Source organism: Triticum aestivum, chromosome 2A (assembly GCF_018294505.1).
Source record: "Triticum aestivum cultivar Chinese Spring chromosome 2A, IWGSC CS RefSeq v2.1, whole genome shotgun sequence".
Lineage (NCBI taxonomy): Eukaryota > Viridiplantae > Streptophyta > Magnoliopsida > Poales > Poaceae > Triticum > Triticum aestivum.
Window position 1 is genome coordinate 67,069,917 of NC_057797.1, and position 22,645 is coordinate 67,092,561.

The 22,645-nt window shown below is 44.5% G+C and overlaps 1 protein-coding gene across 2 annotated transcripts; it reads right to left on the minus strand.

The window, feature by feature from the left end:
• Positions 1-1,666: 1,666 nt before the first annotated feature.
• Positions 1,667-8,242, minus strand: LOC123187521 (putative disease resistance protein At3g14460). Of its 2 annotated transcripts, none has more exons than XM_044599394.1 (6): positions 7,272-8,242; positions 7,026-7,142; positions 6,629-6,929; positions 2,276-6,484; positions 2,122-2,180; positions 1,667-2,035 (listed from the first exon to the last, which is right to left on the minus strand). In XM_044599394.1, the coding sequence occupies exons 1-4, from the start codon at positions 7,564-7,566 to the stop codon at positions 2,341-2,343; spliced, it is 4,857 nt and encodes a 1,618-aa protein (XP_044455329.1). In that variant the 5' UTR covers positions 7,567-8,242; the 3' UTR covers positions 1,667-2,035; positions 2,122-2,180; positions 2,276-2,340. The 2 variants fall into 2 exon arrangements, with proteins under 2 accessions (XP_044455329.1, XP_044455330.1); XM_044599395.1 differs by having other exon boundaries at positions 2,122-2,191.
• Between the last annotated feature and the right edge of the window lie 14,403 nt (positions 8,243-22,645).

The window sequence follows — 22,645 nt, forward strand, 5'->3', positions numbered from 1 at the left end:
GTTTAGTCCAAAGTCCAGACTAAACAATGCAACTCGGGAAAGTATGAACTAATCACCCAATAGGAGACCATAAACTAACCGGCCACCAGATCCACCAGAAGGCACCCAGTGCAGGAAGCAACACTGATGTTTCACCCATCATCTCCACAGCAGCATATTAGCACGTGATTAATTAATGCCTCCCAGTACTATATATTTCAAACAGAGGAAGGAATCTCATCATATGGGGCTGTGGGTCCAATGGAAGGGGGCGTCCAAAGCAGGAAATGAAATTTTACTGTCTTGAGCAGAAGCTTCTGCACATCAACTTAATTAGGAGGCATGTAATATGGAATTTTCTTGGTAGTTTACTTACTTCATCAGTGGTAAGAGGGAAACATTTCATTCATTACTTTCATGTGTGGTTAAGGAAAGTACATATTTCCGTTACCACGCATCTGCATATGGCTGCATCTGAATGCTGGTTCAGTAGCTTATACAGAAAACAGGCAGCCTGAAGAATTTCGATAACGGCGCACAGGATGCCGCATTGTTTGCTCAGAAAATAACATCAAGAAATTCCTAATCAGCTGATGTGGGTGCCTATAAGTTGCTGCCGCTTCTACAGTGTATCCTATGTATTTTTGGGGGTTTCTGTCGGATGGAAAGAACTTTTGATCCTGAACCTGACTGATGATCTTAGTACTACTCCACCAGTGCAGAACAGCCCAAGGCAGCCAGGGTAAGGACCTGTGCATGTAGCCTGCCAAGGTAGAAAGATAAAACAAAAGTAAGTATGTGTAGCTTTATCGTGCAGCCGCGATAAACACGCACTTTCCAGGTATCTGTGAAGTCAAAACATGTATGATTCAACTGCACAGAAAGGCCATGTGAACCATACGAGCAAAGAGTGCAGATGTAATAACCCGAGATATTACTCTACCGAATGAAAAAAAACTGAATGCTGCCTATGCCTTAACGCAAACATGCCACAAAATACATCAATAAGACATCAGTTAACAAATACGATGACTCGAGCCCGCAGGGTGCGTTTCTTCTTAATAAGACATCAGTTAACAAATGCTGCCTATGGCTGGGTTGTTTCTTCTCAATAAAAATGCCACGAGGCTATTCCCTATTGGTCTATTTTTTTCTTTTCTTTGAAACACCGGGAAGTGTCTGAAATGGTTCCAAGTTCCAACTATACTGTAATCCTGTACTGGATTTCTCTCGGGGCGTCCGGATGCAACTCACTCTGTGCCCGAACGGAATTTTGAATGACACGGAGTCGGAGGTATCGGAGAAATATCACTGGTACCAAACGTGAATAGCATATGTAGCATCCTGGATCCACCAAACAACTCGCTCGGAGGGTCCGAGCTGCACAAAGTGCGACTGACAACTCTCTGGATGGAATCCATATACACAGAAGGTAAGCAAACTCTGGACATAATCTGCATCATGTCCAGAACTGCATTAAAGTGCAACTGACTAACTCTCTGGATGGAAAAAATTGAACTGCATTATCTAAACTCTGGAAATAACATGACCTACTATCATGAACTGAAACCAAAGGGTGGAACTTGGAGACGCATAGTCGCCTTCAGCCTGTAACAAAGGCGCAAAGGAGCGAACGACTCAATTCAGAATCGTGTCGATTCAACAAGATTTAGTTCCTCTATAGCTCTGGAGCAAAACTGGCTGAATAACCACGCACTGTCTGAAGCACAACACGTTGGTCTTGTGGCATCACAAAAGAAACCACAAAACAAAACGAATTCCTTGGAACGTACATATTACAATGAAAAAAAATTTGTAGCCAAACCCAGCAAGGTCGCATATTCAAATCTATGAGCAAATCAGTGTCTGCCGACGCGCCCTGAATTCTGATGGAGCAACATATGCTGGCTAAGAGGTGGAGTTCCGAAATACAAAGTGCATTGCTGTAGCTGCAGAGTATTTCTGGCTAGTGTATCAAGGAAGTTTTGAATAAGCTTCTTGTGGCCAACTTGTGATGAACAGCACAACACATCCTGGAAATTGTGTCTTGGAGTTCCTTCAGATGTCAAGGAAAAGAAAAATAATAATCTTTGTCAGTTCACAAGACTCAATGAATATCAAACAGCTAAACAGACTGGTTACCTGTTGATATGGCAGCAAAACAAATCACAAGAGGATGAGGTTCTGAAGTGAAAACAAACCTGTCGAGGAACTGGCATAAGGTCAGTTTTCTATACTTATATACAAAAAAAAAATAGCACGTCTGTACATAACACGATCTATGGTAGAAGTATACCTCAAAAGCAGTACAAGTTTACAACTGTATCTGTTGTGCATGTGTGCATAACAAGCCACGAGTAATCAGCTCACATATTGGTCGTCAATTTTGACCTTTAACTTGCTTGACACTAGCGATTTGGATTGACGTTTCAGCTCCTCACTGCCCCGGAAGACTTTCAACTCCTCTAGAAAAGGCGGGAGGTCCGGCAATCCTGAGATGCTCGGACAAAATGAAATATCCAACACCTGGAGGGAGCGAAGTCTGTACAGGCCTGCAGGAAGATATTTGAGAGGCCTGTAATATGCAAATTGGAGCTCTGTGAGGGAACCGAGGAGCAGAAGCCCTCTCTCTTCCTCATCTGTCAGTCCTTCTGCTGTTGTTTTTTCTGCAAAACCACTAATAACTAGCCGCTGGAGTGATGTGAGTTGCTTGCAGAACGATGTGGCAAGGAAAGAGAAATCACTGATTTCAAGAAATTCCAGTCGAGGGCATAATTCGTAGTCCTGCTCTGGCAAACCCTCCAAACATGAATGCAAGCCACAGCAATCATGTAGAATCAAACGCCTGAGGCTGCCAAGGGATTGAAAGCCCACTAGTGTAGAGAGTGATGCACACCTCCAAATATCCAACTCTTGCAGTGCCGTGCAGGAGCACAGGTGTAGAGATTCCAAATACTGGCTTGCATGGAGTCGCAACTGCCTGAGTGATTGCGAGCCCCTTAGCATGCAGACTGCAGCTCCACGGATGACCAACTCTTCCATTGCCGTGCAAGAGTGCAGCTGTAGGGATTTCAATTTTGGGACATGATATACTTCCATATCCCTGAGGGAACGGGATTGCAAGACCTCTAGTGTGCCGAGCGATTCACAGTTATATACCCTCAACTTTTGCAGTGTCGTGCAGGAGTTCAGTTGTAGAGATTCCAGTTCTGGGCAGTTCTTTAAATTCAATTCCGTTAGTGCTGGCGCATGTTGTAGAATCACAGATAGCCACTGCCACGTTATTCCACATGAAAAAATCTCTAAATATTCAAGAGATGGGAGGGCATTCCAATTTGCAGCTGTCAAATCTTCATGGGTATCAGCTTCAAATAAATCTTCATGGGTATGGTCTGGTGGAACATTGAAACCAAAAGGTTCTGGACAGTCCACTATTTCCAGTCTCTTTAAGGATACAAGTTGACTTAATCCTTTGAATGAAATATACATTAGATTTCGGCAACGACTTATTGTCAACTTTGTCAGGAACCTTGGATTATGGAATGCCAAAATATTTCCATCTAACACTGATAGATTATCAGAGAACTTGTCAAAACGATCCTCACCAGAACCATATTCATCATCAGAATCAGACATCTCAGGATCCTCGCCGATGGTTAAACTTCCGCAGGACCGTGAATCTATTCTTGGAAATTTTGGAATTCCGCTCATGGAAATCCTAGAAACAGTACTTGAAGATGGTAAAGGGTGTGATACCAGCAAAAGAGGACAGTTGTGGATAATGAGTTCCCAAATACGTGGCAACCATGACTTCAGCTCAATTTTAAATTCATGGCTGTTCCCAAACAGATCAAACTCCTTCAGTACAGTGCAATTCTTAATTTTCAGAACCCTTAAACAAGAGTTCAACTCCCTCATAGAAGTGCAGGAGCATGTCTCCAACTTTGGCATTTCAATTAACAGCAGCTCCTCTAATGAAGGAACTGATATTTTTACTAATCTTGGCATACCTCTTAACTTCAATTTTCTAAGAAGCGGAAGCCTTTGCAGAGATGGAAGTATCCGCCATTTTCTACAGCTATCCAAATACAGAGTCTGTAAAGAGGTATTGCTAGCAAGCCAAGAAGGAGAGGTAACACCATTATATCCAGATATCTCAAGATGCTTTAGGTTGTTGTATGGTCTAAGACCCTCAAGCACCTCTGCCGGAGAGCACCCCTCATTTTCTATGCTGGTAGAAGGTTCAAGAACCTCATTCATCTGTGTTAGCAAGCGTTCCTCCATTTCCACGATGCTGGTAGAACTTGCAAGACCCATATGCACCTCTGTTGGCAAGCACTCCTCTGTTTCTATGCCGGTAGAAGGTTCAGAGCTCATGACATTCTCGCATTCATTGCTGTCATCCGAGTCAGATTCATTGTTGTCATCCGAGTCAGATTCATTGCTGCCATCCGAGTCAGATTCAACATCTGACATATTCCAGGACAAGTGCAGCTTTTCCAAGTGTCGTTTATATCTCAGTCCTGCCCCACAAGCCTCCTCCCGAGTTTTAACATTTTGAAGTTGAGAAATCCTAAGCTGGGCAAGATCGTTCATGGATTGAAGTTCTATAATCCGAAAGCCATCAGAATCATCTACGCTGAAATTGTTTAGTGTCTGAAGTGAGGCCAACTTGCCAATTCTAGCAATGGAAACTGCCACAAGATGGCGCAAACTGACAAGATTATTCATGCTATGAGGTACATTAAGGTAATTTGAGCCAACATCTAATACTTGAAGGTGGCAAAAATTGCTCAAAAACTGAGGCAAATCTCCTTGCAGCTCCTTGGCCGTTAGTTTTAGGTAGCGAAGATGAGTAGGATTTACAGAACTGTGCATGAGCGAATTAAAATCTTTATATGTTTTTTCTTCTTGAAATGTTGCAGATATCTGTAGCAGACGTATATCATGTGCCTTTTGGAATATGCCTTTGAAGGATTGGAAGAAGGAACAGTCATATTGCCCAATTAACAGTAATGTCCTCAGTTTTCTCACGGATGTAACTGTATTTCGCAAATGTTCTTTAAAGTTGTTACTCCAAGACACGTTTCCATGCTGCTGATATTTGTTGTATACCATTATCAAATGCTGTACAGTTGGCAATATATCATTGCATTGTAGACCATCTATAATTGCGCAGTCAGCTCTTGAAGCCATCTTTGCAAAATCATACATAAGACCAGACACAACATATGAATTTTGACTGACTAGAAAGGAGTCTTTTTGAACTTGCTGAAAATATCCCAGGTTCACCAAATCAGCCAGATAGTCCATTCCTATCTCCTCTAATTTCTTACTTGGATGGTGGCTCTGTTTGACAAATCCTTGTGAAATCCAAATACGGACCAACTCCTCGCCAAGAAACCAATAACTGTCAGGGAATATAGAACAATATGAGAAACATTGGTGTAGATGGTACGGCAACTGATCATAGCTAAGTTTCAAAGCAGCCATGATGCCTCCACTGAGCCCCACCAATTTCCAGTCTTCGTCCTTGAGAATATTAATCCAATGATCAACAGTAAGATCAACTCTTAATAGTTGCCCTGCAGTTACTGCTGCTAATGGGTTGCCTTTTAGCTCGCATGCTATTATTCGTCCAATGTTTGTTAGATTTCCATGCCCTTCGTAGTTCTCATCACCAAATGCTCGTTCTTTGAACAATAACCATAAATCGTCATCTTCCAGAGCACCTAACACAACTGGTTCAGTCGTTCCTATCCTTTCTGCAACAGAGAGATATCTAGTCGTCACAAGGATCACACTGCCATTTGCATTGTTTGACTTGAAAGGAGCAAGTATTAGGTTAAATCTGCAATCATTCAGGTCATCCCAGACATCATCTAAAATAACCAGAACCCTCTTTGATTCAATATGAGTTTTCAAGACCAGCTGAAGTCTGTCAAGGCTGCATAACCCTTTGTGCTTTTCTCGAGGGACAATATCTAACATCTCTCTTGTGATTCTCATTTCATCAAAGCTGTTAGACACCCAGACCCATGTGCTGTGGTCAAATTGGTTTTGCACTTTCGGATCATTATATACAAATTGTGCGAGAGCTGTCTTCCCAGCACCTCCAATGCCTACAATAGGCACGACAGTCACACTGTCAGATTTCCCAGCAGTCATCACCTTTATGATTGTGTTCTTCTCTTTGTCTCTCCCATACACTTTGCCTTGAAGAAGACTTGATGTTCTTCGGCATGGATCTGAGGCTGTACTTTGATGGAGAACTGAACTTGCACCAGAGTATAACCCGAGCATGTTTATATTCATTGTCACATCCTCTCGGATGTCATGCAACTGACGTGTTATTTCCTGCATCCTGCTGGAAAATTCGTCCTTATTCCAAGGGTGAGCAATAGCTGAGGTAATTTGTGTTGGCTCTTGATTCGTTCCTATTATTGGTATGCTGGAAGAATTAATGACAGCAACGGGGGTGGCATTTTCAGCAGCAGCATCTATGCTGTGAGAAGAAGAAAAATGGAGGATCGGCTATTAGAACGACAAGGGATTGTTACGCAGATGCAAATAAAAGCTTTCAAAGAATAAAACGAGATGCAGAATAAGATGTGCGTCGTGTTTTGAGTTTCAAATCGTACATTCGTACCTTGAATGGCTTGGCGGCTGGGGACGTGCTCCTCGCGTATTCTTACACTTGGCACTATTGGAGTGAGTCATCAAGACTCTTGGCCCTTGTTTACCGTCGTATTTAAGTTTCTTTTTACAGTGTCTACATTCTGCCCCCACGGTTTTTCCATCAGTGTCATATATTTCCTCAAAATCAACCCAATGTGGGGACCTTTTTTTGCCACGACCTCTTCTCGGCAGTATATTATCACCATCGTCCATCGATGTGCCATGATCTACTCGCGCTGCTTCATGCATGCCTTCGGGCTCCTGCAAAGTAACTGCGCCAAAAGAAGAGGGCTATTAGCATGGTCCTGCTAGACCAGAAAAGATTTTACCGAGGTGGAGGTGGAGCAGAGGTCGTTGTGGCGGCTAACCGGCAGTAGTCGTTGCGGCTGCGGTGCAAGGCTGGGTAACACCGTCAGAGGCGTGGCGATTGTACGCATTGGACGAAGATGGCAGCGGGTCTTGGGAAATAGAAACCGTGTTGGCGACTGAAATAGGGGTAATTTGATGCTTGATGTGATCAACCACGTCAAAAGTTTGAATTCTAACTAGTACCATAAATCAAATTTTAACAGGAATTTGAAATACAATCGATTTCCAATATTCAAATTCAATACCTCCTTCGACTTGGTGCCGCAGCCTCCAGTAGTCGAGCTCGTCGACCAGGTCGTCGGCGTCGTACAGAAACCTTTTGAGATCGGCGAGAGATTTATCCAGCCGCGCGCTCTGGAGCGTCCTCCCCTTCGCATCGGAGGCCACCGCCTGGAGTACCTCGAGCTCGGACTTGAGGTTCTCGGTGTCATCCTGAAGCCCGGCTTGACGGATCCACGAATCCAGCTCACGGATTCCGAGGGTGCCGAGGATGGTTTGCAGCAGCCACAAGATCGCCGGCACAAGGTAAGCGTCCTCCATGGCTTCAGCTGTTTGTGAGCCACTCAATGATCGCGCGGGGGTGTGGAGTAGCAGAGGACACGCGGTAAGGAAGAAGAGTCTGCTGTTTGCTCGGGTCTGAGCAGAATGGGCTGGGCCGCACAGCTAAGAGAAATGGGCTGCCAATGACAGGCCGGAGGGGCCGCGATGCAGGACCAGCCGAACCCGCCGCGCAGGACAGCACCTTCCTCCGCTGGATCGTCGGCGGCGTGGACGACGGCTCCGCCAACGCCGGCGACCCACCGGATCTTGACGCTGACCGCATGCTCCCTCGCCAGTCGCCACCACCCGTACCCGCCGCTCATTGGGAACGGGGCACGGCCTCCCGTTCACGCTCGCCGGCGAGGACGCAAGCAGCCCTTCTCAGTCCCTCGCCGGGCGCTGCCCTGCATCAGCAGCACCACCACCACCATCACCCGACGCACGCATTCCGCGGCGTCGGTTCCCCTCCTTCGACGCGGCGGCGTGCCGTCCCCCAACGAAGCTGCCCTGTTTCACCCGACGCACGCGTTCCCCTCCTTCGACGCGGCGGCAACAGCAGGAGCAGCACCCGATGCGCGGCGCGCCGTCCCCCAAGCTGCCCCCTTTCGCCGGCCCGGCTGCTGCGGCCGCCCTAGCCCAGCGGTGCGGCTCGACCAGGTTGGTGCGGTGCGGCTCTACAGGTTGGTGCGGCGCGGTGCGTCCGGTTCTACTCGGTTCGGTGCGAATAACCAGAGAAAACAAACCAGCCGATGTGGCAGGCGCAATCAGCACCGAAACGTGGGTAAAATTGGTAAAATGTGAAAAAAAAACTGCTAAATAAGGTAAAATGTTGTCACAAACATGGAAAAAGGGGGTAAAAATGAAATTCATTGTACTAGAAATGTGGAGATAAATAAAATTAGGAAAACACTCACATCGAGCCGACTGATCCACATGCAACGTCCGTTGAGGGTGCAAGTGTCAGATGAAGCTTGTCGTGCACCCAATGTTAGCCACATCCCCGCAGCCACCCGCATGTCGTCAAACCTTATTCATATACCAGCCCACTTGATATGGAGCACCCTAGAGCCATCACCATGAACTTGGCTTCGTTACCAAGGAACATGCGCATCACATATATTAAAGTGAATCTTCTCATTTTCATGAGTTTACTTGTCCCATTCGAGGACACTACTTGACTCTATCTTATTCACACATGACGAGGAGTGCAATCACAAGAAAGCAACAACACCATATGCAGGGGAAGCTTGAAAGTGGAGACAAAACTTCCTTTGTAGTATCTTACTTTTCTTTATTATTGTTGAATGCTTGAGATCCATCAGTTTGCCCTCTGATTTATGTACTTGTGTGTGGTTCTTGTTCAATAGTGTTTTCCTCTTGTGTTTCTTCTCAATTTTTCCTTGGGTTCATTGTGTATTTTGTGGTCTTTTTCAAAATTCACCTATAATTTGTGAACATCGGACCATAGGTTTGGTCTTACATCACCACCCATCAATATCTTTTCCACTAAGCCACGAGGTCTCTGCTTAGCTCAATCATGTCGTAGCACAAAAAATCCTCTCGCCTGTTTGCTACTCCGTTCAACGCCCTCCATGGCTCATCCCACATGACTCCCACACAAAATCCTACTTGCACAATCTTTTCATTACCATCTGTTATGTCGACAAAATGATCCCATGCCCTGGACCATTTTTACCACGACCACTTCTCGGCGCTATACCATAATCGCGCCTCGATGAGCCATGATCTGCTCGCACTGCTTCATTCCTTCAGGCTCCAGCAAAGTAACTGCGCCAAAGAAAAGAGGAAATATTCCTGGCAAAAAAAAGAGGGAATACTAGCATGGTCTGTTGGGGATCGTAGCAGAAATTAAATTTTTTTTACGCATCACCAAGATCAATCTATGGAGTATTCTAGCAACAAGGGGAACAGGAGTACATCTACGTACCCTTGTAGATCGCGAGCGGAAGCGTTCAAGAGAACGGGGATGATGGAGTCGTACTCGCCGTGATCCAAATCACCGATGACCAAGTGCCGAACGGACAGCACCTTCGCGTTCAACACACGTACGGTCGGGAAGATGTCTCCTCCTTCTTGATCCAGCAAGGGAGAAGGAGAGGTTGATGAAGATCCAGCAGCACGACGGCGTGGCGGTGGATGCAGCAGGATCCCGGCAGGGCTTTGCCAAGCGCAAGCGGGGAGGAGAGGTGTTACGGAGGGAAAGGGAGGCGCCTGGAGCAAGGATGCGGCTGCCCTCCCTTCCCCCTCTTTATATAGGGGCCTTGGGGGGGCGCCGACCCTAGGAGATGCAATCTCCAAGGGGGGCGGCGGCCAAGGGGTGGCTTCCCCCCCAAGCCAAGTGAGGGGCGCCCCCACCCCTAGGGTTTCCCAACCCTAGGCGCAGAGGGGGCCAAGGGGGGGGGGGGGGGGCGCACCAGCCCACCAGGGGCTGGTCCCCCTCCCACTTCAGCCCATGGGGCCCTCCGGGATAGGTGGCCCCACCCGGTGGACCCCCGGGACCCTTCCGGTGGTCCCGGTACAATACCGGTAACCCCCGAAACCTTCCCGATGGCCGAAACTGGACTTCCTATATATAAATCTTTACCTCCGGACCATTCCGGAACTCCTCGTGACGTCCGGGATCTCATCCGGGACTCCGAACAACTTTCGGGTTACTGCATACTAATATCTCTACAACCCTAGCGTCACCGAACCTTAAGTGTGTAGACCCTACGGGTTCGGGAGACATGCAGACATGACCGAGACGCCTCTCCGGTCAATAACCAACAGCGGGATCTGGATACCCATGTTGGCTCCCACATGCTCCACGATGATCTCATCGGATGAACCACGATGTCGAGGATTCAATCAATCCCGTATACAATTCCCTTTGTCAATCGGTACGTTACTTGCCCGAGACTCGATCGTTGGTATCCCAATACCTTGTTCAATCTCGTTACCGGCAAGTCACTTTACTCATACCGTAATGCATGATCTCATGACCAACCCCTTGGTCACATTGAGCTCATTATGATGATGCATTATCGAGTGGGCCCAGAGATACCTCTCCGTCATACGGAGTGACAAATCCCAGTCTCGATTTGTGCCAACCCAACAGACACTTTCGGAGATTCCCGTAGTGCACCTTTATAGTCACCCAGTTACGTTGTGACGTTTGGCACACCCAAAGCACTCCTACGGTATCCGGGAGTTACACAATCTCATGGTCTAAGGAAATGATACTTGACATTGGAAAAGCTCTAGCAAACGAACTACACGATCTTTGTGCTATGCTTAGGTTTGGGTCTTGTCCATCACATCATTCTCCTAATTATGTGATCCCGTTATCAATGACATCCAATGTCCATAGTCAGGAAACCATGACTATCTTTTGATCAACGAGCTAGTCAACTAGAGGCTCACTAGGGACGTGTTGTGGTCTATGTATTCACACATGTATTACGATTTCCGGATAACACAATTATAGCATGAATAATAGACAATTATCATGAACAAGGAAATATAATAATCATTTTATTATTGCCTCTAGGGCATATTTCCAACAGTCTCCCACTTGCACTAGAGTCAATCATCTAGTTACATTGTGATGAATCAAACACCCATGGAATTTTGGTGTTGATCATGTTTTGCTCTAGGGAGAGGTTTAGTCAATGGATCTGCTACATTCAGGTCCGTATGTACTTTACAAATTTCTATGTCTCCATTTTGAACACTTTCACGAATGGAGTTGAAGCGACGCTTGATATGCCTGGTCTTCCTGTGAAGCCTGAAGGAAATATGCCCTAGAGGCAATAATAAAGTTATTATTTATTTCCTTATATCATGATAAATGTTTATTATTCATGCTAGAATTGTATTAACCGGAAACATAATACATGTGTGAATACATAGACAAACAGAGTGTCACTAGTATGCCTCTACTTGACTAGCTCGTTAATCAAAGATGGTTATGTTTCCTAACCATAGACAAAGAAGTTGTTATTTGATTAACGGGATCACATCATTAGTTGAATGATCTGATTGACATGACCCATTCCATTAGCTTAGCACCCGATCGTTTAGTATGTTGCTATTGCTTTCTTCATGACTTATACATGTTCCTATGACTATGAGATTATGCAACTCCCGTTTGCCGGAGGAACACTTTGTGTGCTACCAAACGTCACAACGTAAATGGGTGATTATAAAGGTGCTCTACAGGTGTCTCCAAAGGTAGATGTTGAGTTGGCGTATTTCGAGATTAGGATTTGCCACTCCGATTGTCGGAGAGGTATCTCTGGGCCCTCTCGGTAATACACATCACATAAGCCTTGCAAGCATTGCAACTAATGAGTTAGTTGCGAGATGATGTATTACGGAACGAGTAAAGAGACTTGCCGGTAACGAGATTGAACTAGGTATTGGATACTGACGATCGAATCTCGGGCAAGTAACATACCGATGACAAAGGTAACAATGTATGTTGTTATGCGGTCTGACCGATAAAGATCTTCGTAGAATATGTAGGAGCCAATATGGGCATCCAGGTCCCGCTATTGGTTATTGACCAGAGAGGTGTCTTGGTCATGTCTACATAGTTCTCGAACCCGTAGGGTCCGCACGCTTAACGTTCGTTGACGATATAGTACTTTGTGAGTTATGTATGTTGGTGACCGAATGTTGTTCAGAGTCCGAGATGAGATCACGGACATGACGAGGAACTCCGGAATGGTCCGGAGATAAAGTTTGATATATATGATAATAGTGTTTGGTCACCGGAAGGGTTCCGGAAATCACCGGAAGGGGTTCCGGATGTTTCCCGAACTGTTTGGGTACGAGAACACTTTATTTGGGCCAAAGGGGAAAGCCCACAAGGTTTTTGGAAAGCGCAAAAGGAAGTTTTGTGGAGTCCAGGGGCCAGACGCCAGGGTCCCTGGCGTCTGGGGCCAGACGCCGGGAACCCTGGCGTCTGGCCCTGGAGTCCGAGAAGGACTCTTGCCTTTCGGGTGAAACCAACTTTGTGGAGGCTTTTACTCCAAGTTTCGACCCCAGGGCTCAAAAATAAATAGAGGGGCAGGGCTAGCACCAAAGAGACATCAAGAAACACCAAGCCGTGTGCCGGTAACCCTGTCTCCTCTAGTTTATCCTCTGTCATAGTTTTCGTAGTGCTTAGGCGAAGCCCTGCGGAGATTGTTCTTCACCAACACCGTCACCACGCCGTGGTGCTGCCGGAACTCATCTACTACTTCGCCCCTCTTGCTGGATCGAGAAGGCGAGGACGTCACCGAGCCGAACGTGTGCAGAACTCGGAGGTGCCGTGCTTTCGGTACTTGGATCGGTCGGACGTGAAGACGTACGACTACATCAACCGCGTTGATATAACGCTTCCGCGAACAGTCTACGAGGGTACGTAGACAACACTCTCCCCTCTCGTTGCTATGCATCACCATGATCTTGTGTGTGCGTAGGAATTTTTTTGAAATTACTACGTTCCCCAACAGTGGCATCCGAGCCTAGGTTTTATGGTTTGATGTTATTTGCACGAGTAGAACACAAGTGAGTTGTGGGCGGTATAAGTCATACTGCCTACCAGCATGTCATACTTTGGTTGGGCAGTATTGTTGGACGAGATGACCCGGACCAACATTACGCGTACGCTTACGCGAGACCGGTTCCCCCGACGTGATTTGCACATAGGTGGCTTGCGGGCGACTGTCTCTCCAACTTTAGTTGAACCAAGTGTGGCTACGCCCGGTCCTTGCGAAGGTTAAAACGGAGTCAAATTGACAAACTATCGTTGTGGTTTTGATGCGTAGGTGAGATTGGTTCTTGCTTAAGCCCGTAGCAGCCACGTAAAACTTGCAACAACAAAGTAGAGGACGTCTAACTTGTTTTTACAGGGCATGTTGTGATGTAATATGGTCAAGACATGATGCTAAATTTTATTGTATGAGATGATCATGTTTTGTAACCGAGTTATCGGCAACTGGCAGGAGCCATATGGTTGTCGCTTTATTGTATGCAATGCAATCACGATGTAATGCTTTACTTTATTACTAAGCGGTAGTGATAGTCGTGGAAGCATAAGATTGGCGAGACGACAACGATGCTACGATGGAGATCAAGGTGTCGCGCCGGTGACAATGGTGATCATAACGGTGCTTCGGAGATGGAGATCACAGGCACAAGATGATGATGGCCATATCATATCACTTATATTGATTGCATGTGATGTTTATCTTTTATGCATCTTATCTTGCTTTGATTGACGGTAGCATTATAAGATGATCTCTCACTAAATTATCAAGTGTTCTCCCTGAGTATGCACCATTGCCAAAGTTCGTCGTGCCCAGACACCACGTGATGATCGGGTGTGATAAGCTCTACGTCCATCTACAACGGGTGCAAGCCAGTTTTTGCACACGCAGAATACTCAGGTTAAATTTGACGAGCCTAGCATATGCAGATATGGCCTCGGAACACGGAGACCGAAAGGTCGAGCGTGAATCATATAGTAGATATGATCAACATAATGATGTTCACCATTGAAAACTAATCCATTTCACGTGATGATCGGTTATGGTTTAGGTGATCTGGATCACGTGATCCCTTGGAGGATTAGAGGGATGTCTATCTAAGTGGGAGTTCTTAAGTAATATGATTAATTGAACTTAAATTTATCATGAACTTAGTCCTGGTAGTATTTTGCAAATTATGTTGTAGATCAATAGCTTGCGTTGTTGCTTCCCAGTGTTTATTTTGATATGTTCCTAGAGAAAATTGTGTTGAAAGATGTTAGTAGCAATGATGCGGATTGGATCCGTGATCTGAGGTTTATCCTCATTGCTGCACAGAAGAATTATGTCTTTGATGCACCGCTAGGTGACAGACCTATTGCAGGAGCAGATGCAGACGTTATGAACGTTTGGCTAGCTCAATATGATGACTACTTGATAGTTTAGTGCACCATGCTTAACGGCTTAGAATCGGGACTTCAAAGACGTTTTGAACGTTATGGACCATATGAGATGTTCCAGCAGTTGAAGTTAATATTTCAAGCAAATACCCGAGTTGAGATATATGAAGTCTCCAACAAGTTCTATAGCTAAAAGATGGAGGAGAATCGCTCAACTAGTGAGCATGTGCTCAGATTGTCTGGGTACTACAATCGCTTGAATCAAGTGGAAGTTAATCTTCCAGATAAGATAGTGATTGACAGAATTCTCTAGTCACCATCACCAAGTTAGTAGAACTTCGTGATGAACTATAATATGCAAGGGATAACGGAAACAACTCCCAAGGTCTTCGTGATGCTGAAATCGACGAAGGTAGAAATCAAGAAAAACATCAAGTGTTGATGGTTAACAAGACCACTAGTTTCAAGAAAAGGGCAAAGGAAAAAAGGGGAACTTCAAGAAGAACATCAAGCAAGTTGCTGCTCAAGTGAAGAAGCCCAAGTCTGGTCCTAAGCCTGAGACTAAGTGCTTCTACTGCAAAGGGACTGGTCACTGGAAGCGGAACTACCCCAAGTGATTGGCGGATAAAAAGGATGGCAAAGTGAACATAAGTATATTTGATATACATATTATTGATGTGTACTTTACTAGAGTTTATAGCAACCCCTCAGTATTTGATGCTAGTTCAGTTGCTAAGAGTAGTAACTCGAAACGGGAGTTGCAGAATGAACAGAGACTAGTTAAGGGTGAAGTGACGATGTGTGTTGGAAGTGGTTCCAAGATTGATATGATCATCATCGCACACTCCCTATACTTTCGGGATTAGTGTTGAAACTAAATAAGTGTTATTTGGTATTTGCGTTGAGCATGAATATGATTTGATCATGTTTATTGTAATACGGCTATTCATTTAAGTAAAAGAATAAATTGTTGTTCTGTTTACATGAATAAAACCTTATATGGTTACACACCCAATGAAAATAGTTCATTGGATCTTGATCTTAGTGATACACATATTCATAATATTGAAACCAAAATATGTAAAGTTAATAATGATAGTGCAACTTATTTGTGGCACTGCCGTTTAGGTCATATTGGTGTAAAGCGCATGAAGAAACTCCATGCTGATGGGATTTTGGAATCACTTGATTATGAATCACTTGATGCTTGCGAACCATGCCTTATGGGCAAGATGACTAAAACGCCGTTCTCCGGAACAATGAAGCAAGCAACAGATTTGTTGGAAATCATACATACTGATGTATGTGGTCCGATGAATATTAAGGCTTACAACAAGTATCATTATTTTCTGACCTTCACAAGATGATTTGAGCAGATATGGGGATATCTACTTGATGAAACATAAGTCTGAAACATTTGAACAGTTCAAAGAATTTCAGAGTGAAGTGGAAAATCATCGTGACAAGAAAATAAAAGTTTCTACGATATGATCGCAAAGGTAAAATATTTGAGTTACGAGTTTGGTCTTCAGTTAAAACAATGTGAAATAGTTTCACTACTCACGCCACCTGAAACACCACAGCATAATGGTATGTCCGAACGTCATAACCGTACTTTATTGGATATAGTGCAATCTATGATGTATCTTACCGATCTACCACTATCGTTTTGGGGTTATGCATTAGAGACAGCTGCATTCACGTTAAATAGGGCACCATAAAAATCCGTTGAGACGACGCCTTATGAACTGTGGTTTGGCAAGAAACCAAAGTTGTCGTTTCTTAAAGTTTGGGGTTGTGATGCTTATGTGAAAAAAAAATTCATCCAGATAAGCTCAAACCCAAATCGGAAAAGTGCGTCTTCATAGGATACCCTAAATAAAATGTTGGGTACACCTTCTATCACAGATCCGAAGGCAAAATATTCGTTGCTGAGAATGGATCCTTTCCAGAGAAGGAGTTTCTCTTGAAAGAAGTGAGTAGGAGGAAAGTAGAAAACTTGATAAGGTAATTGTACCTTCTCCCTTATTGGAAAGTAGTTCATCACAAAAATCTGTTCTTGTGACTACTACACCAATTAGTGAGGAAGCTAATGATGATGATCATGTAACTTCAGATCAAGTTACTACCGAATCTCGTAGGTAAACCAGAGTGAGATCCGCACCAGAGTGGTACGGCAATCCTGTTCTGGAGGTCATGTTACTTGACCATGACGAACCTACGAACTATGAGGAAGCGATGATGAGCCCAGATTCCGCGAAATGGTTTGAGGCCATGAAATCTGAGATATGATCCATGTATGAGAACAAAGTTTGGACTTTGGTTGACTTGCCCGATGATCGACAAGCAATTGAGAATAAATGGATCTTCAAGAGAAAGACGGACGCTGATAGTAGTGTTACTATCTACAAAGCTAGAATTGTCGCAAAAGGTTTTTCGACAAGTTCAAGGTGTTGACTACGATGAGAGCTTCTCACTCGTATCTATGCTTGAGTCTGTTCGAATCATGTTAGTAATTGCCGCGTTTTATGAAATCTGGCAAATGGATAAACAAAACTGCATTCCTGAATGGATTTCTGGAAGAAGAGTTGTATATGATGCAACTGGAAGGTTTTGTCGATCCAAAGGGAGCTAACAAAGTGTGCAAGCTCTAGCATTCCATTTATGGACTGGTGCAAGCCTCTCGGAGTTGGAATAAACGCTTTGATAGTGTGATCAAAGCATTTGGGTTTATACAGACTTTTGGAGAAGCCTGTATTTACAAGAAAGTGAGTGGGAGCTCTGTAGCATTTCTGATATTATATGTGGATGACATATTACTGATTGGAAATGATATAGAATTTCTGGATAGCATAAAGGGATATTTGAGTAAGAGTTTTTCAATGAAAGACCTCGGTGAAGCTGCTTACATATTAGGCATAAAGATCTATAGAGATAGATCAAGACGCTTAATTGGACTTTCACAAAGCACATACCTTGACAAGATTTTGAAGAAGTTCAAAATGGATCAAGCAAAGAAAGGGTTCTTGCCTGTGTTACAAGGTGTGAAATTGAGTAGGACTCAATGCCCGACCACTGCAGAAGATAGAGAGAGAATGAAAGTCATTCCCTATGCCTTGGCCATAGGTTCTATAAAGTATGTCATGCTGTATACCAGATCTATTGTATACCCTGCACTGATTTGGCAAGGGAGTACAATAGTGATCTAGGAGTAGATCACTGGACAGCGGTTAGAATTATCCTTAGTGAAATAAGGATATGTTTCTCGATTATGGACATGACAAAAGATTCGCCGTAAAAGGTTACGTCGATGCAAGTTTTGACACAGATATGGATGACTCTAAGACTCGATCTAGATACATATTGAAAGTGGGAGCAATTAGCTAGAGTAGCTCCGTGCAGAGCATTGTAGACATAGAATTCGCAAAAATACTTACGGATCTGTATGTGACAGACCCGTTGACTAAAATTATCTCACAAGCAAAACATGATCACACCTTAGTACTCTTTGGGTGTTAATCACATAGCGATGTGAACTAGATTACTGACTCTAGTAAACCCTTTGGGTGTTAATCACATATCGATGTGAACTATGGGTGTTAATCACATGGTGACGTGAACTATTGCTGTTAAATCACATGGCGATGTGAACTAGATTATTGACTCTAGTGCAAGTGGGAGACTGAAGGAAATATGCCCTAGAGGCAATAATGAAGTTATTATTTATTTCCTTATATCATGATAAATGTTTATTATTCATGCTAGAATTGTATTAACCGGAAACATAATACATGTGTGAATACATAGACAAACAGAGTGTCACTAGTATGCCTCTACTTGATTAGCTCGTTAATCAAAGATGGTTATGTTTCCTAACTATAGACAAAGAAGTTGTTATTTGATTAACGGGATCACATCATTAGTTGAATGATCTGATTGACATGACCCATTCCATTAGCTTAGCACCCGATCGTTTAGTATGTTGCTATTGCTTTCTTCATGACTTATACATGTTCCTATGACTATGAGATTATGCAACTCCCGTTTGCCGGAGGAACACTTTGTGTGCTACCAAACGTCACAACGTAAATGGGTGATTATAAAGGTGCTCTACAGGTGTCTCCAAAGGTAGATGTTGGGTTGGCGTATTTCGAGATTAGGATTTGCCACTCCGATTGTCGGAGAGGTATCTCTGGGCCCTCTCGGTAATACACATCACATAAGCCTTGCAAGCATTGCAACTAATGAGTTAGTTGCGAGATGATGTATTACGGAACGAGTAAAGAGACTTGCCGGTAACGAGATTGAACTAGGTATTGGATACCGACGATCGAATCTCGGGCAAGTAACATACCGATGACAAAGGGAACAACGTATGTTGTTATGCGGTCTGACCGATAAAGATCTTCGTAGAATATGTAGGAGCCAATATGGGCATCTAGGTCCCGCTATTGGTTATTGACCAGAGAGGTGTCTCGGTCATGTCTACATAGTTCTCGAACCCGTAGGGTCCGCACGCTTAACGTTCGTTGACGATATAGTACTTTGTAGTTATGTATGTTGGTCACCGAATGTTGTTCGGAGTCCGAGATGAGATCACGGACATGACGAGGAACTCCGGAATGGTCCGGAGATAAAGTTTGATATATATGATAATAGTGTTTGGTCAACGGAAGGGTTCCGTAAATCACCGGAAGGGGTTCCGGATGTTTCCCGAAATGTTTGGGTACGAGAACACTTTATTTGGGCCAAAGGGGAAAGCCCACAAGGTTTTTGGAAAACGCAAAAGGAAGTTTTGCGGAGTCCAGGGGCCAGACGCCAGGGTCCCTGGCGTCTGGGGCCAGACGCCGGGAACCCTGGCGTCTGGCCCTGGAGTCCGAGAAGGACTCTTGCCTTTCGGGTGAAACCGACTTTGTGGAGGCTTTTACTCCAAGTTTCGACCCCAAGGCTCAAGAAATAAATAGAGGGGCAGGGCTATTACCAAAGAGACATCAAGAAACACCAAGCCGTGTGCCGGCAACCCTGTCTCCTCTAGTTTATCCTCTGTCATAGTTTTCGTAGTGCTTAGGCGAAGCCCTGCGGAGATTGTTCTTCACCAACACTGTCACCACGCCGTGGTGCTGCCGGAACTCATGTACTACTTCGCCCCTGTTGCTGGATCGAGAAGGCGAGGACGTCACCGAGCCGAACGTGTGCAGAACTCGGAGGTGCCGTGCTTTCGGTACTTGGATCGGTCGGATGTGAAGACGTATGACTACATCAACCGCATTGATATAACGCTTCCGCGAACTGTCTACGAGGGTACGTAGACAACACTCTCCCCTCTCGTTGCTATGCATCACCATGATCTTGTGTGTGCGTAGGAATTTTTTTGAAATTACTACGTTCCCCAACAAAGCCTGGGCTCCTTGGCAAGGGCAATAGCTTCAGTGTTGTCACAGAAGAGAGTCATCGGCCCCGACGCATTGGGTATGACTCCTAGGTCGGTAATGAACTCCTTCACCCAGACTGCTTCTTGTGCTGCCTCCGAGGCTGCCATGTACTCTGCTTCACATGTAGATCCCGCCACGACGCTTTGCTTGCAACTGCACCATCTTACTGCCCCACCATTCAAAATATACATGTATCCGGTTTGTGACTTAGAGTCATCCAGATCTGTGTCGAAGCTAGCATCGACGTAACCCTTTACGACGAGCTCTTCGTCACCTCCATAAACGAGAAACATATCCTTAGTCCTCTTCAGGTACTTCAGAATGTTTTTGACCGCTGTCTAGTGTTCCTTGCCGGGATTACTTTGGTACCTACCTACCAAACTTACGGCAAGGTTTACATCAGGTCTGGTGCACAGCATGGCATACATAATAGACCCTATGGCTGAGGCATAGGGGATGACGCTCATCTCTTCTATATCTTCTATCGTGGTCGGGCATTGAGCCATGCTCAATCGCACACCTTGCAATATAGGCAAGAACCCCTTCTTGGACTGATCCATATTAAACTTCTTCAATATCTTGTCAAGGTACGTACTTTGTGAAAGACCAATGAGGCGTCTTGATCTATCTCTATAGATCTTGATGCCTAATATATAAGCAGCTTCTCCAAGGTCCTTCATTGAAAAACACTTGTTCAAGTAGGCCTTTATGCTTTCCAAGAATTCTATATCATTTCCCATCAATAGTATGTCATCCACATATAATATGAGAAATGCTACAGAGCTCCCACTCACTTTCTTGTAAATGCAGGCTTCTCCATAAGTCTGCATAAACCCAAACGCTTTGATCATCTCACCAAAGCGAATGTTCCAACTCCGAGATGCTTGCACCAGCCCATAGATTGAGCGTTGGAGCTTGCACACCTTGTTAGCATTCTTAGGATCGACAAAATCTTCCGGCTGCATCATATACAATTCTTCCTTAAGAAATCCGTTAAGGAATGCCGTTTTGACGTCCATTTGCCATATCTCATAATCATAGAATGCGACAATTGCTAACATGATTCGGACGGACTTCAGCTTCGCTACGGGTGAGAAAGTCTCATCGTAGTCAACCCCTTGAACTTGTCGATAACCCTTAGCGACAAGTCGAGCCTTATAGATGGTCACATTACCATCCGCGTCTATCTTCTTCTTAAAGATCCATTTATTTTCTATGGCTCGCCGATCATCGGGCAAGTCAGTCAAAGTCCATACTTCGTTTTCATACATGGATTCTATCTCGGATTTCATGGCTTCTAGCCATTTGTCGGAATCTGGGCCCGCCATCGCTTCTTCATAGTTCGAAGGTTCACCGTTGTCTAACAACATGATTTCCAGGATAGGGTTGCCGTACCACTCTGGTGCGGAACGTGTCCTTGTGGACCTACGAAGTTTAATAGGAGCTTGATCCGGAGTATCTTGATCATCATCATTAACCTCCTCTCTAATCGGTGCAGGCACCACAGGAACATTTTCCTGAGCTGCGCTACTCTCCGTTTCAAGAGGCAGTACTTCATCAAGCTCTACTTTCCTCCCACTTACTTCTTTCGAGAGAAACTCTTTCTCTAAAAAGGATCCATTCTTGGCAACAAAGATCTTGCCTTCAGATCTGAGGTAGAAGGTATACCCAATGGTTTCCTTAGGGTATCCTATGAAGACACATTTCTCCAACTTGGGTTCGAGCTTTTCAGATTGAAGTTTCTTGACATAAGCATCGCATCCCCAAACTTTTAGAAACGACAGCTTAGGTTTCTTCCCAAACCATAATTCATACGGTGTCGTCTCAACGGATTTCGACGGAGCCCTATTTAAAGTGAATGCGGCAGTCTCTAAAGCATAGCCCCAAAATGAGAGCAGTAGATCGGTAAGAGACATCATAGATCGCACCATATCCAATAGAGTGCGATTACGACGTTCGAACACACCGTTACGCTGAGGTGTTCCAGGCGGCGTGAGTTGTGAAACGATTCCACATTTCCTTAAGTGTGTGCCAAATTTGTGACTTAAATATTCTCCCCCACGATTTGATCGTAAGAACTTTATTTTTCTGTCACGTTGATTCTCAACCTCACTCTGAAATTCCTTGAACTTTTCAAAGGTCTCAGACTTGTGTTTCATTAAGTAGACATACCCATATCTACTCAAGTCATTAGTGAGAGTGAGAACATAACGATAGCCACCGCGAGCCTCAACACTCATTGGACCGCACACATCAGTATGTATAATTTCCAATAAGTTGGTTGCTCGAGCCATTGTTCCGGAGAACAGAGTCTTGGTCATTTTACCCATGAGGCATGGTTCGCACGTGTCAAATGATTCGTAATCAAGAGACTCTAAAAGTCCATCTGCATGGAGCTTCTTCATGCATTTGACACCTATGTGACCAAGGCAGCAGTGCCACAAGTATGTGGGACTATCATTATCAACCTTACATCTTTTGGTATTCACACTATGAACATGTGTAACATTACGCTCGAGATTCATTAAGAATAAACCATTCACCAGCGGGGCATGACCATAAAACATATCTCTCATATAAATAGAACAACCATTATTCTCGGATTTAAATGAGTAGCCATCTCGAATTAAATGAGATTCTGATACAATGTTCATGCTCAAAGCTGGAACTAAATAACAATTATTGAGGTTTAAAACTAATCCCGTAGGTAAATGTAGAGGTAGTGTGCCGA